The sequence below is a fragment of the Lutzomyia longipalpis genome, chromosome 3, assembly GCF_024334085.1.
Source record: "Lutzomyia longipalpis isolate SR_M1_2022 chromosome 3, ASM2433408v1".
NCBI classification, from domain to species: domain Eukaryota; kingdom Metazoa; phylum Arthropoda; class Insecta; order Diptera; family Psychodidae; genus Lutzomyia; species Lutzomyia longipalpis.
Genome location: NC_074709.1, coordinates 4,426,012 through 4,439,502, shown reverse-complemented (window position 1 = coordinate 4,439,502; position 13,491 = coordinate 4,426,012). Strand labels below are relative to the sequence as shown.

Sequence of the window (13,491 nt, the reverse complement as noted above, 5' to 3'; positions counted from 1 at the left end):
CTCCCGTGAGACGTATGAGATATTCAAATAAGAATTCATGGCGATTGGAAAACAATTAGTTCGTATAAATTTGGCTACGTGTCCTAACTTAATTATAGCTCAGAGTTTAATTAAGTTTGAGCTTACCTCTGATTGGCAATGTGAAGATCGGTGCAACTGCATCTGCATCTTCAACTGCGTACACCGTGATGTTGGCTGATGTTGAAATTTCCCCAGCTGCATTCTTTGCTGTGCACGTGAATACACCTGAATCCTCCAGTGTGAGATTATTCAATTCAATGCACGCAAATCCTTCCTTGGTGGAGTTCTTGAAGCGAGGACTTGGGGCAATGCCAATGCCATCCTTCGTCCACTTAATTTGCGGTTCGGGACCAATAACAGTCGTTACGAGTTTCAAATTTGTCCCCACGAGGGTGATTCTATCGCGTAGGGTGTTGGAGAAGGTGAGGAGCTTCCGGTGTGCAAGAGTCTCCTTGCGACGTCCCTTTCCTCCGGCAGCAGCAGCAGCTGCTGCTGCGGCTTTTGGTCCACCCTTGACACCCTTTGCTGCGGGTTTTTCCTTCTTCTCATGGGGCTCCCCGGATGTGAGTGGCTCATGCGGTGGGAGAGTAATGTGCGGCATTAGTTCCTCCGTGATCTCATCGAGGGATTTCTTTGAGTGAGCGTGGAAAATTCCAGCCACATGAGTGACGGATTCTTTGCTCTCGAAGTACACATAGTGGGAACCTTCGGCTTTTCCAGCGGCATTTGAGGCATAGCACACGTACTTTCCGCTATCGTTGATGGTTGGCTTTGAGACCAACAATCGGCAGAGATTGCCTTCGTGAACAACGCGATAACGTTCATCATTCAAATCAATGGCAATTGCGTCCTTTGCCCAATCCAGCTGTGGTCGAGGCTGCCCACGAATGTGGAACTCCACAATTAATTCATCCGTGTAGATATCGTACGAATCTGCAAGGAAAAACTCACAAGAGTAAATTATTTTCCATTACTTCTAAATGAATTTATGGGAATTTTTTTTTATATTTCAAAAATGTTTTATTTTTATCATTAAAATTAATTTGTAATAAGAATTTTAAAAATTATTATTGCCTCATTACAATGATTTCTTTTAAAAATTTAGAATAAAATCTTTAAGAAAATCAAAATAAAATAGATCCTTAAGTTGAATTTAGACTAGTTAGGTAACATAGGTAGACCTAGCTTGAATTCAATACCAGGTCAAGGACAAAGGTAAATTAGAATTTAACCCAAGTCCCCTAATTTCCGAAAAAGAAATCAAAACTAAATAAAAGTCTTCTATTTTTGGTTCATTTTTAGATCTAGGCCATCAAGCTCAGCTCAGCCTTTCTTTGAGATTAAAATTAGATCAGAGCGCCCATTTTTAAGCCCTGCTACGTTCTCAATTTCTTACATAATTTTTATTTGATTCTTAACGTGATTTTAACGATTTTTTAAGGACATTTCTAACTAACAGAGGAAGTACAAATGAGAGACATTAACAATGCCTGGTGGATTTTACCTTTAGCTGCGATAACCGTCGGGGTAACGTGAAGTTCAGATGCAAGTTGGTACACCGTAACAAGGGCCTCAGTGGACATTTCGCCATTCTTGTTCTTCACTTGGCAGCAATACATGCCCGAATCAGCTGGTGTTGGATTGGGGAGCTCAAGCAGGAGATACCCATCCTTGGCCGTTGTCTTAACACCTGGTTTCTTGTCAATGGCAAAGCCATCGCGGAACCATTTAACCTGTAGATCTGGCCCATCAACGCTGCAGCCCAATTTTATGGGTGTCCCTTCGCAAACAGTGCGATCGGTGAGATGATTGAGAAGAACTGGGGGCTTCCTCAGTCCACGTTCTCTCAGCCATTCGGCATCGCGTTCCTTTTCACTCAAATTCTTCCACGGGAGTTTTCCCTTTCGTGGCTTCTCAGTGGGGAATTCAAAGTGAATTGGCGGTGCTGGTGGTTCATCGGTTACCTTAAACCACGGCATGTTGTCCGTATCGTAGACAGTGAGCTTCGAAATGAGTGCCTGCTCCCTGAGATCCTCCTCCGTGTATACGGGAGATGGGGATTTTGGTGTTTTCTCCTCTTCCTCCTCATCCTCTTCCTGATCATAGTTGTAATCCTCCTCCTCTTCCTCCTGCTCCTCTTCCTCGCCCTCTTCCTCACCCTCTTCTTCCTCTGCCTCCTCTTCTGGCTCCTCGGGTGTTTTCTCCTTGGACGGTTCCCGTGCCTTCTTTGCAATTTCCGCTGCTTCCTCTGCGGGCTTTGTTGGTGGTGCACCCTTTGGTCTCGGTGATGGGGATTTTGACTTCTTCTTCGGCTGTGGCTTTGATGGTTTCGGTGGCTTCGGGGCTGTATCGGTCTCGGCAAATTTTCCCGAAATAGCCAACTTCTTGGGCGGAGCTTTTGGCGGTGCAGACCCACCTTTTCCCTTTTTTGGTGATGCCTCCTTCTTTGTGATCTTCTTCTTCACGGGCTTCTTAACGGCCTTCTTCTTTACAACTTTCTTTTTCTTCACTTCTGGCTCACCACCAGCACCACCACCACCCTCCTCAACACTCACATCCGTCCCAATGGATTCGGTCTCACTAGCTGGTGCTTCACTCTCTGAACGCTCAGATCGCGTTTCACTTTCATCCAATTCGCTCGCTCGATCATCGACACTCATCACACTTGCATCATCGGCAATTTCTTCCTCATACTCCTCGTACTCAAGAATGAAATCACCATGAGAAATATCCATTACGGATGCCCTGTCGATTACCGAGAAATCCGACGTGAGCACTTGCACGGGATCATCCTCGATGGCAGATGAGATGTCCATGATGAGCGCCTTGTCGAGGACACATAGTGCCGAAACAAGGGTATGCGGGACATTCTGACCAATTTCAAAGGGTGTAGTTTCGCGATTTTCACGCGCCAAGAAGGGCGTAACACTACGACTGCGACGACTACGACTCCTCCGTAGGACATCAGGAGTTATGCCACGCTTAAGGATCGACTGAGGCACTGGGAGATTCACTTTCTTTTCCACCAACACGTCCGCCATGGTTGGGACCGCCTGAGAACTGGCCAGCAGCACTAAGCAGAACGCACTGATTGCACCCTTCTGCAGATATGGATCGCCCAGCTCAAGTGAGTACCTCCAATCAACTAATCAGTAGCAAATGGCCCGGTGCCAAATGTTAAAATTAACATTGACACTGCTTATGTGATGTGGTCGATTGCAATTTGCCATTGTACTTGACGCACTCAATTCATTTGAATCGGAATGAGATAGAAGACACATTGCTATGGGATTGTAAGAGATACATAGAAATGATCAATGCGTTCTCGATTATGTTGTTTTCTTATAGAGCATCATCCACATAATTGGTATACATACCTTCTGATGTTTCATCAAACGCAATCTATGTGGACCAATCGGTCATGATTTGCGCTATTTTTAATCACATAATGTGTGCAGTAATTATTTTTAAAGCAAAGTGTGTGCGAACAAGTCATGAAAAACGGGGGTGATATATGTTAATGAGGATCAACTAATCAACAAAATTAAAAGAACATTTAATTGCAACAACAACCAAATCACAATCATCGACACAAATGCAAAATTAGCTGCAACTTTGAATTTGATCTCAGTTGATAAATCATCTTTCTTTTAAAATATTTCTTAAATTTTATTCTATTTTTGATGAAAATTTTTACTTTACAAGAAAATCAAGAACTTACCTCGAATTCCTCGAGTGAAGAGTGGTGCAAATGAGTCATCTTCGCGACTCTTTTCATAAATTGTTACCATTGAAGTGCTTTCAACGGAACCATTTCTATTCTTCAAGATGCAAGTATATTCCCCACTGTCACTCACAGTTGTCTCCAAGATTTCCAGTGCAAGGAGTCCACTGCTCTCCCTAATGCGATATTTGCTTCCACTCGAGATGGGCTTTCCATTCTTTAACCACTGCACTTGATAATCCGGACCTGTAGCAGCACAAGATAACTTAACCGTTGAACCAACAGCAAGAGAACGATTTGTCAGGAACATTTCAAAATTAGGTCGTCTTCTCATTTCCCGATCCTTTTGCATTTTCTTCAAATCATCCATTTCCTTATTCACTGTTTCCGTCAGTCTGAGGTCATTATTAATTGACAGCCTCCTTGGACGATGATCCTCTTCCTCAGTAACTCGAGACCACGCTCTAGTGTCTGCTTCCATCATAGCTCGAGTCTCCAAAGCTTTCTGGTACAATCTATCGTATTCTTCGTCTTCAGTTAGCTTTTTAGGTTCAACCAATTTTCCATTAACAGCTTTTAATTCAGGAGATCCATCGCCATTTGGTACACGATCATACCCATTGGTTCCAGCAGGAGTGTCCTTTCCATTTAGTTCCTTGTCAACTGTCGCCTCAGCTACATCCTTTTCCAGTTTTTTCTTTGATTTTACACTTGTTCTCTTGACCTTCGGTTTTCCTTCATCTTCAGACTTCTTTCTTGCCTTCAGAGAGGCTTTTTCTTCTTTTGGAGACTCCTCAACTTTAGCTTCTTGAGGCTTTTCTTCATCTTCGGATCTCTTTCGTGCTTTTAATGAAGCTTTTTCTTCTTTAGGAGAATCCGCAATTTTAGCTTCTTGAGGTTTCTCCGCATCTTCAGACTTCTTTCTTGCCTTCAGAGAAGCTTTTTCTTCTTTAGGAGAATCCGCAACTTTAGCCTCTTGAGGTTTCTCCGCATCTTCAGACTTCTTTCTTGCCTTGATAGAAGCTTTTTCTTCTTTAGGAGAATCCTCAACTTTAGCCTCTTGAGGTTTCTCCACATCTTCAGACTTCTTTCTTCCCATCAAAGAAGCTTTTTCTTCTTTTGGAGATTCTTTAATTTTAGCTTCTTGAGGCTTTTCTTCATCATCGGATCTCTTTCGTGCTTTTAATGAAGCTTTTTCTTCTTTTGGAGAATCCTCAATTTTAGCTTCTTGAGGTTTCTCCGCATCTTCAGACTTCTTTCTTGCCTTCAGAGAAGCTTTTTCTTGTTTCGGTGAATCCTCAACTTTAGCTTCTTGAGGTTTCTCCGCATCTTCAGACTTCTTTCTTGCCTTCAGAGAAGCTTTTTCTTGTTTCGGTGAATCCTCAACTTTAGCCTCTTGAGGTTTCTCCGCATCTTCAGACTTCTTTCTTGCCTTGATAGAAGCCTTTTCTTGTTTCGGTGAATCCTTAGGTTTAGCCTCTTGAGGTTTCTCCGCATCTTCAGACTTCTTTCTTGCCTTGACAGAAGCTTTTTCTTCTTTAGGAGAATCCTCAATTTTAGCTTCTTGAGGTTTCTCCGCATCTTCAGACTTCTTTCTTGCCATGACAGAAGCCTTTTCTTGTTTCGGTAAATCCTCAATTTTAACGTCTTGAGTTTTCAGTTCGTCCTCAGATTTCTTCTTCGCTAAAACAGCGGCCTTTTCTTTCTTTGAAGCTTCTTGAATTTCTGCTTCTTGTGGTTTCAGGTCTTCTTCAGATGTCTTCTTGGCCAAAACTGCGGCCTTCTCTTGCTTTTTAGCATCTTCAACCTGAGCTTCTTGCGGTTTTTGTTCTTCTTCAGATGTCTTCTTGGCTAAAACTGCGGCCTTTTCTTGCTTTTTAGCATCTTCAACCTGAGCTTCTTGAGATTTTTGTTCTTCTTCAGATTTCTTCTTGGCCAAAACTGCGGCCTTTTCTTTCTTTGAAACTTCTTGAATTCCTGCTTCTTGTGGTTTCAGGTCTTCTTCAGATGTCTTCTTGGCCAAAACTGCGGCCTTCTCTTGCTTCTTAGCATCTTCAACCTGAGCTTCTTGCGGTTTTTGTTCCTCTTCAGATGTCTTCTTGGCTAAAACTGCGGCCTTTTCTTGCTTTTTAGCATCTTCAACTTGAGCTTCTTGCGGTTTTTGTTCTTCTTCAGATGTCTTCTTGGCTAAAACTGCGGCCTTTTCTTGCTTTTTAGCATCTTCAACCTGAGCTTCTTGAGATTTTTGTTCTTCTTCAGATTTCTTCTTGGCCAAAACTGCGGCCTTTTCTTTCTTTGAAACTTCTTGAATTCCTGCTTCTTGTGGTTTCAGGTCTTCTTCAGATGTCTTCTTGGCCAAAACTGCGGCCTTCTCTTGCTTCTTAGCATCTTCAACCTGAGCTTCTTGCGGTTTTTGTTCCTCTTCAGATGTCTTCTTGGCTAAAACTGCGGCCTTTTCTTGCTTTTTAGCATCTTCAACTTGAGCTTCTTGCGGTTTTTGTTCTTCTTCAGATGTCTTCTTGGCTAAAACTGCGGCCTTTTCTTGCTTTTTAGCATCTTCAACCTGAGCTTCTTGAGATTTTTGTTCTTCTTCAGATTTCTTCTTGGCCAAAACTGCGGCCTTCTCTTGCTTTTTAGCATCTTCAACTTGAGCTTTTTGAGGTTTTTGTTCTTCTTCAGATGACTTCTTGGCCAAAACTGCGGCCTTCTCTTGCTTCTTAGCAACTTCAACCTGAGCCTCTTGCGGTTTTTGTTCTTCTTCAGATGTCTTCTTGGCTAAAACTGCGGCCTTTTCTTGCTTTTTAGCATCTTCAACTTGAGCTTCTTGCGGTTTTTGTTCTTCTTCAGATGTCTTCTTGGCTAAAACTGCGGCCTTTTCTTGCTTTTTAGCATCTTCAACCTGAGCTTCTTGAGATTTTTGTTCTTCTTCAGATGTCTTCTTGGCCAAAACTGCGGCCTTCTCTTGCTTTTTAGCATCTTCAACTTGAGCTTTTTGAGGTTTTTGTTCTTCTTCAGATGACTTCTTGGCCAAAACTGCGGCCTTCTCTTGCTTCTTAGCAACTTCAACCTGAGCCTCTTGCGGTTTTTGTTCTTCTTCAGATGTCTTCTTGGCTAAAACTGCGGCCTTTTCTTGCTTTTTAGCATCTTCAACCTGAGCTTCTTGAGGTTTTTGTTCTTCTTCAGATTTCTTCTTGGCCAAAACTGCGGCCTTTTCTTTCTTTGAAACTTCTTGAATTCCTGCTTCTTGTGGTTTCAGGTCTTCTTCAGATGTCTTCTTGGCCAAAACTGCGGCCTTCTCTTGCTTCTTAGCATCTTCAACCTGAGCTTCTTGCGGTTTTTGTTCCTCTTCAGATGTCTTCTTGGCTAAAACTGCGGCCTTTTCTTGCTTTTTAGCATCTTCAACCTGAGCTTCTTGAGGTTTTTGTTCTTCTTCAGATTTCTTCTTGGCCAAAACTGCGGCCTTCTCTTGCTTTTTAGCATCTTCAACCTGAGCTTCTTGCGGTTTTTGTTCTTCTTCAGATGTCTTCCTTGCTAAAACTGCGGCCTTCTCTTGCTTCTTAGCATCTTCAACTTGAGCTTCTTGAGGTTTTTGTTCTTCTTCAGATGTCTTCTTGGCCAAAACTGCGGCCTTCTCTTGCTTCTTAGCATCTTCAACCTGTACTTCTTGAGGTTTTTGTTCTTCTTCAGATGTCTTCTTGGCTAAAACTGCGGCCTTTTCTTGCTTCTTAGCATCTTCAACCTGAGCTTCTTGATGTTTTTGTTCTTCTTCAGATGTCTTCTTTGCTAAAACTGCGGCCTTCTCTTGCTTCTTAGCATCTTCAATCTGAGCTTCTTGAGATTTTTGTTCTTCTTCAGATGTCTTCTTGGCTAAAACTGCGGCCTTCTCTTGCTTCTTAGCATCTTCAACCTGAGCTTCTTGAGGTTTTTGTTCTTCTTCAGATGACTTCTTGGCCAAAACTGCGGCCTTCTCTTGCTTCTTAGCAACTTCAACCTGAGCTTCTTGAGGTTTTTGTTCTTCTTCAGATTTCTTTTTGGCCAAAACTGCGGCCTTTTCTTTCTTTGAAGATTCTTGGATTTCTGCTTCTTGAGGTTTTTGTTCTTCTTCAGATGTCTTCTTGGCAAAAACTGCGGCCTTCTCTTGCTTTTTAGCATCTTCAACCTGAGCTTCTTGAGGTTTTTGTTCTTCTTCAGATGTCTTCTTGGCTAAAACTGCGGCCTTTTCTTGCTTCTTAGCATCTTCAACCTGAGCTTCTTGAGGTTTTTGTTCTTCTTCAGATATCTTCTTTGCTAAAACTGCGGCCTTCTCTTGCTTCTTAGCATCTTCAACCTGAGCTTCTTGTGGTTTTTGTTCTTCTTCAGATGTCTTCTTTGCTAAAACTGCGGCCTTCTCTTGCTTCTTAGCATCTTCAACCTGAGCTTCTTGAGGTTTTTGTTTTTCTTCAGATGACTTCTTGGCCAAAACTGCGGCCTTCTCTTGCTTCTTAGCAACTTCAACCTGAGCTTCTTGAGGTTTTTGTTCTTCTTCAGATTTCTTTTTGGCCAAAACTGCGGCCTTTTCTTTCTTTGAAGATTCTTGGATTTCTGCTTCTTGAGGTTTTTGTTCTTCTTCAGATGTCTTCTTGGCAAAAACTGCGGCCTTCTCTTGCTTTTTAGCATCTTCAACCTGAGCTTCTTGAGGTTTTTGTTCTTCTTCAGATGTCTTCTTGGCCAAAACTGCGGCCTTCTCTTGCTTCTTAGCATCTTCAACCTGAGTTTCTTGCGGTTTTTGTTCTTCTTCAGATGTCTTCTTGGCTAAAACTGCGGCCTTCTCTTGCTTCTTAGCATCTTCAACCTGAGCTTCTTGAGGTTTTTGTTCTTCTTCGGATGTCTTCTTGGCTGAAACTGCGGCCTTCTCTTGCTTCTTAGCATCTTCAACCTGAGCTTCTTGAGGTTTTAGTTCTTCTTCAGATGTCTTCTTGGCCAAAACTGCGGCCTTCTCTTGCTTCTTAGCATCTTCAACCTGTACTTCTTGAGGTTTTTGTTCTTCTTCAGATGTCTTCTTGGCTAAAACTGCGGCCTTCTCTTGCTTCTTAGCATCTTCAACCTGAGCTTCTTGAGGTTTTTGTTCTTCTTCAGATGTCTTCTTTGCTAAAACTGCGACCTTCTCTTGCTTCTTAGCATCTTCAACCTGAGCTTCTTGAGGTTTTTGTTCTTCTTCAGATGTCTTCTTTGCTAAAACTGCGACCTTCTCTTGCTTCTTAGCATCTTCAACCTGAGCTTCTTGAGGTTTTTGTTCTTCTTCAGATGACTTTTTGGCTAAAACTGCGGCCTTCTCTTGCTTTTTAGCATCTTCAACTAGAGCTTCTTGCGGTTTTTGTTCTTCTTCAGATGTCTTCTTGGCTAAAACTGCGGCCTTCTCTTGCTTCTTAGCATCTTCAACCTGAGCTTCTTGAGGTTTTTGTTCTTCTTCAGATGTCTTCTTTGCTAAAACTGCGGCCTTCTCTTGCTTCTTAGCATCTTCAACCTGAGCTTCTTGTGGTTTCAGGTCTTCTTCAGATGTCTTCTTGGCCAAAACTGCGGCCTTCTCTTGCTTTCTAGCATCTTCAACCTGAGCTTCTTGCTGTTTTTGTTCCTCTTCAGATGTCTTCTTGGCTAAAACTGCGGCCTTCTCTTGCTTCTTAGCATCTTCAACTTGAGCTTCTTGAGGTTTTTGTTCTTCTTCAGATATCTTCTTTGCTAAAACTGCGGCCTTCTCTTGCTTCTTAGCATCTTCAACCTGAGCTTCTTGTGGTTTCAGGTCTTCTTCAGATGTCTTCTTGGCCAAAACTGCGGCCTTCTCTTGCTTTCTAGCATCTTCAACCTGAGCTTCTTGCTGTTTTTGTTCTTCTTCAGATGTCTTCTTGGCTAAAACTGCGGCCTTCTCTTGCTTCTTAGCATCTTCAACCTGAGCTTCTTGAGGTTTTTGTTCTTCTTCAGATATCTTCTTTGCTAAAACTGCGGCCTTCTCTTGCTTCTTAGCATCTTCAACCTGAGCTTCTTGTGGTTTCAGGTCTTCTTCAGATGTCTTCTTGGCTAAAACTGCGGCCTTCTCTTGCTTCTTAGCATCTTCAACCTGAGCTTCTTGAGGTTTTTGTTCTTCTTCAGATATCTTCTTTGCTAAAACTGCGGCCTTCTCTTGCTTCTTAGCATCTTCAACCTGAGCTTCTTGAGGTTTTTGTTCCTCTTCAGATGTCTTCTTGGCTAAAACTGCGGCCTTCTCTTGCTTCTTAGCGTCTTCAACTTGAGCTTCTTGAGGTTTTTGTTCTTCTTCAGATGTCTTCTTGGCTAAAACTGCGGCCTTCTCTTGCTTCTTAGCATCTTCAACCTGAGCTTCTTGAGGTTTTTGTTCTCCGTCAGATGTCTTCTTGGCTAAAACTGCGGCCTTCTCATGCTTCTTAGCATCTTCAACCTGAGCTTCTTGAGGTTTTTGTTCTTCTTCAGATGTCTTCTTGGCCAAAACTGCGGCCTTCTCTTGCTTTTTAGCATCTTCAACCTGAGCTTCTTGCGGTTTCTGTTCCTCTTCAGATGACTTCTTGGCTAAAACTGCGGCCTTTTCTTTCTTTGAAGTGTCTTCAATTTGAACTTCCTCTGGTTTTTGATCTTCAAACTTAGCTTTTTTAGATATTGGAGCTTCCTCACATTCTATTGTTTTTAGTTCAGGATGTTCTTTTCCTATTTCGCATTTTATAATGTTCTTAAGGAGAATTTCAATTTCTTTTATTGGATCTTCTAGTTCATTTATTTCTTTTGAGAGAACTGCTGATTGTTTAGTTTCAGATGTAGAACTTTCTATAAGGTTTTTGATTTCTTGTAATGGAGAATTTATTTTAAAAACTACCTTCAGATCATTAAAATCTATTTCATCATTGTCCTTAAATAAGAGTATTCCTTCTGTCTCATCCATTTTTTCTGTTAAACTTTTAATGATTTCTTTGTATTGATTAGCTTCGTATTTTTCTTGGAACTCCTCAAGAACTGAATGAACTTTTTGTATTGGATCTAGAAGATTTTTCAATGAATTTTGAGGCATTAAATCACATTCAATCTTCGAAAGAGTTGATCCAAGAGCATTCAAAGGAATTTCCAACTGAGAAATAGTTTGAATTATTTTCTCAGGTTCAGGATTTTCTTGCATTAGCTGTGTCTGTATCTCATCGATTGATTCCTTGAGCTTATGAATGGGTTTATGAATATTTTGAATATTCTGAACTTGATTCCGTTGAATATTTGCCAAGAGCGATGCTTCGAAGAGAACAACGCAAGTTTGTAAATCCAAAACTTTGTCTGTGAGAGCCGAAATCTGAGATTCATTGAGAGATCCTTCGATGTTTTCAGTGGAGAATAATTCCATTGAAGTTAGAAGTTGATTGAGCGAAGGTTCCAATTCGGATAAACATAATTTCTGTACTGTATCCAAGTTGGAATTCTTGCAAATTCTCTCCACGGCATTTAAACATTTTTGGAGCTTCTTTGAACAACTTATTGGGGCCTTTTCTGTTAAATTATTAATTTTTTGATATTCGAGTAAATCCTTCTTAACTGGAAGAATCTTCGAAAGAATGCTTTCAACAGTTTCTAGATCGTTTTGCCCAATATTTGAAGACTTTGATAGCAAATTGTCCTCAATGTTGTATTTTATTATATAGAGACGAGATTCAAAGTCTTCAAGATTTTCAATTGCGTTTGAGACTCTCTGTATCTCTTTGATTTTATCGATTCCCTCTACTTGCAGTTTATTAAGATTTTTCACATTCTCTTGAACTTCCTTTACAAAATCATCGAGCAAATTGAACGGATCAGGAAGTTTTTGTTTATCAAGCTTTTCCAAAGCGTCTTCAAGTGAAGATAAATGATTAGAAAACTCATCGGAAAATTTAGCTTCTCTTTGTTCTGTTTTCTGACTAAATATCTCATCTAATACTTGTAAGAGAAGATTTGTTGTCATAGAGTCTTCAGGAGTTTTTAATTCAAGAGAACGTTCCATAGCATCAACATTAATATTTTTAATGCATGCCAATAATTTTGTTATATTTTCTTCTTTTTGAGTTTTATTATCAAGACTACTTAAAGACAAATCTGCCATTTGGACATGTTTAATAGATTCAGGGATTCTTTTTACAACTGCAATGCTTTCTTCTGTTGGATTTTCAAAAATCTCCGACAGTTTTGGGTGGTCCATTACATGAGCCAAAGAAATCAAGAGAACTTCAACTGATTCAAAAGCTTTCCTCACATCTTCATTACTCGTGGTAGCGACTGTTTCTTTGATACTTTTTAGAGGAGATTCCCGCACTAAATTATCAATACATTCAGCAAACTCTTTTACTATTTGACTGTTTGTCTTCTGCTGTGCTTTATCAATGAAAACTTTGGGAACTTCTTGATCAGCAATGTAATGCTCAACAACATTTACGCAACTTCTTAGCTCTTCCAGAGGTTGTGCGATGCTTAGTTGTTGAGGAATTTCTTGTTTCTCAGAGATCGATTCAGAGGTTTCAGTTAAGATTTCTTGTTGAACTGAAGCGATACTTTGCTCAAGAATTTGAAGAGGACTCGCGAGTTCATGGAGATCAGGAAGAATCTCAGCTTTAGCCTCACTGCCAATCATTTCGTGGGAAGTTTGCATTTTAATGGTGGCTAAACATTTCTCCACATCCTCAATTGGCTTCGCCAGAGCTTGTGCAAGAGATGGAGCTTTCTCAGACAACGATTCAGCTTCTTCAAGCACACAGTGTTGCCTCACAGTAGCAAGATTGTGCTCAAGATCTGTGAGAAGTTGTTGAGCAAAGACTTTCCTCTCTTCAATACTGAGAGTGGGAATTTCATCTGAGATCTCAGAGGAGATTCCTGGCTCCTGAATAATTGCTGCATCATCCCTCACTTCAGCTACATCTTCTGCGATAGTTTTGAGAGCGGAAATATCTTCCATGGTGGATAAATCTTCACTGGGTTCAACGACATTGGCCAGAATTGCAGCCACGCAGTTTCGCAATTCCTGAATTGGCTTGGCAATTGTGAGGGAGTCAAGGGATGAAACTTGTCCTGTTTGCTCAATAACTAGGGGTTCTTCTCTGAGGGTTGCAATGCAGTTTTGTAGCTCCAGCAGTGGGTGAGCGACTGTTTTGAGAAGGCTCAAATTATCCTGCGTCGACATAGACTCCACAGGCTCCACAACATCCTGAGTTGAGACTGTTTTGAGATACCTCACCACTTCTTGCATTGGAGTGGCGAGTTTCTGAAGAACTGAAAAGTTCTGTTCAGCAATATTTTCCGTAGTCTCCATCACGAGTTGATCCTTAATTTCCGCAATGCATCTTTGAACATTTATCAAGGGAGTCACGAGAGTTTCCTGAATGGAAGATTTCTCAAACATTTCTGCTTCCTTTGTGCTATCATGAAGGATATTTTCTTGGACAGCAGCAACTTGAATTTGAAGCTCTTCGAGGAGTTGAATCGTTTCCTTACGACTCATTTCCTTAACAGAGTCTAATGTTTTTAGTTCTTGAGTGCTTGATGGAGATATTTCATGAAGTTCTTCTAGGTGAATATCCAGAGACATAGATCTATCGGAAAATATGTCTGATTCTTGTTCTTCAAGGGTTTGTTGAGAGAGTTCAGCCATTGAAACATCTTCAATTGTTGCTTCCTGAGATTTCTCAACGTCTTCCTTGGTTGCCATCTCAACATGAATTATTTTGGCTTGTTCCATCTGAAATGTGATTTTTTTT

At 41.1% G+C, this 13,491-nt stretch overlaps 2 protein-coding genes across 9 annotated transcripts in view; both read right to left on the bottom strand.

The window, feature by feature from the left end:
* LOC129793736 (titin-like) overlaps positions 1-13,491 on the bottom strand; it is a 63,441-nt gene that overhangs the window by 34,899 nt on the left and 15,051 nt on the right. For 5 of the 8 annotated variants that reach the window (XM_055833983.1, XM_055833985.1, XM_055833986.1 and 2 more), the window contains exon 8: positions 3,743-13,472. In XM_055833983.1, the coding sequence (XP_055689958.1) occupies positions 3,743-13,472 (9,730 nt within the window). Of the gene's footprint in view, positions 1-126; positions 955-3,742; positions 13,473-13,491 lie in introns of all 8 variants that reach the window. The other 3 variants (XM_055833981.1, XM_055833984.1, XM_055833982.1) reach the window with 1 other exon arrangement.
* On the bottom strand, positions 1,386-3,298 carry LOC129793738 (muscle M-line assembly protein unc-89-like). Its single transcript, XM_055833990.1, has one exon. The coding sequence runs from the start codon at positions 3,060-3,062 to the stop codon at positions 1,470-1,472; it is 1,593 nt and encodes a 530-aa protein (XP_055689965.1). The 5' UTR covers positions 3,063-3,298; the 3' UTR covers positions 1,386-1,469.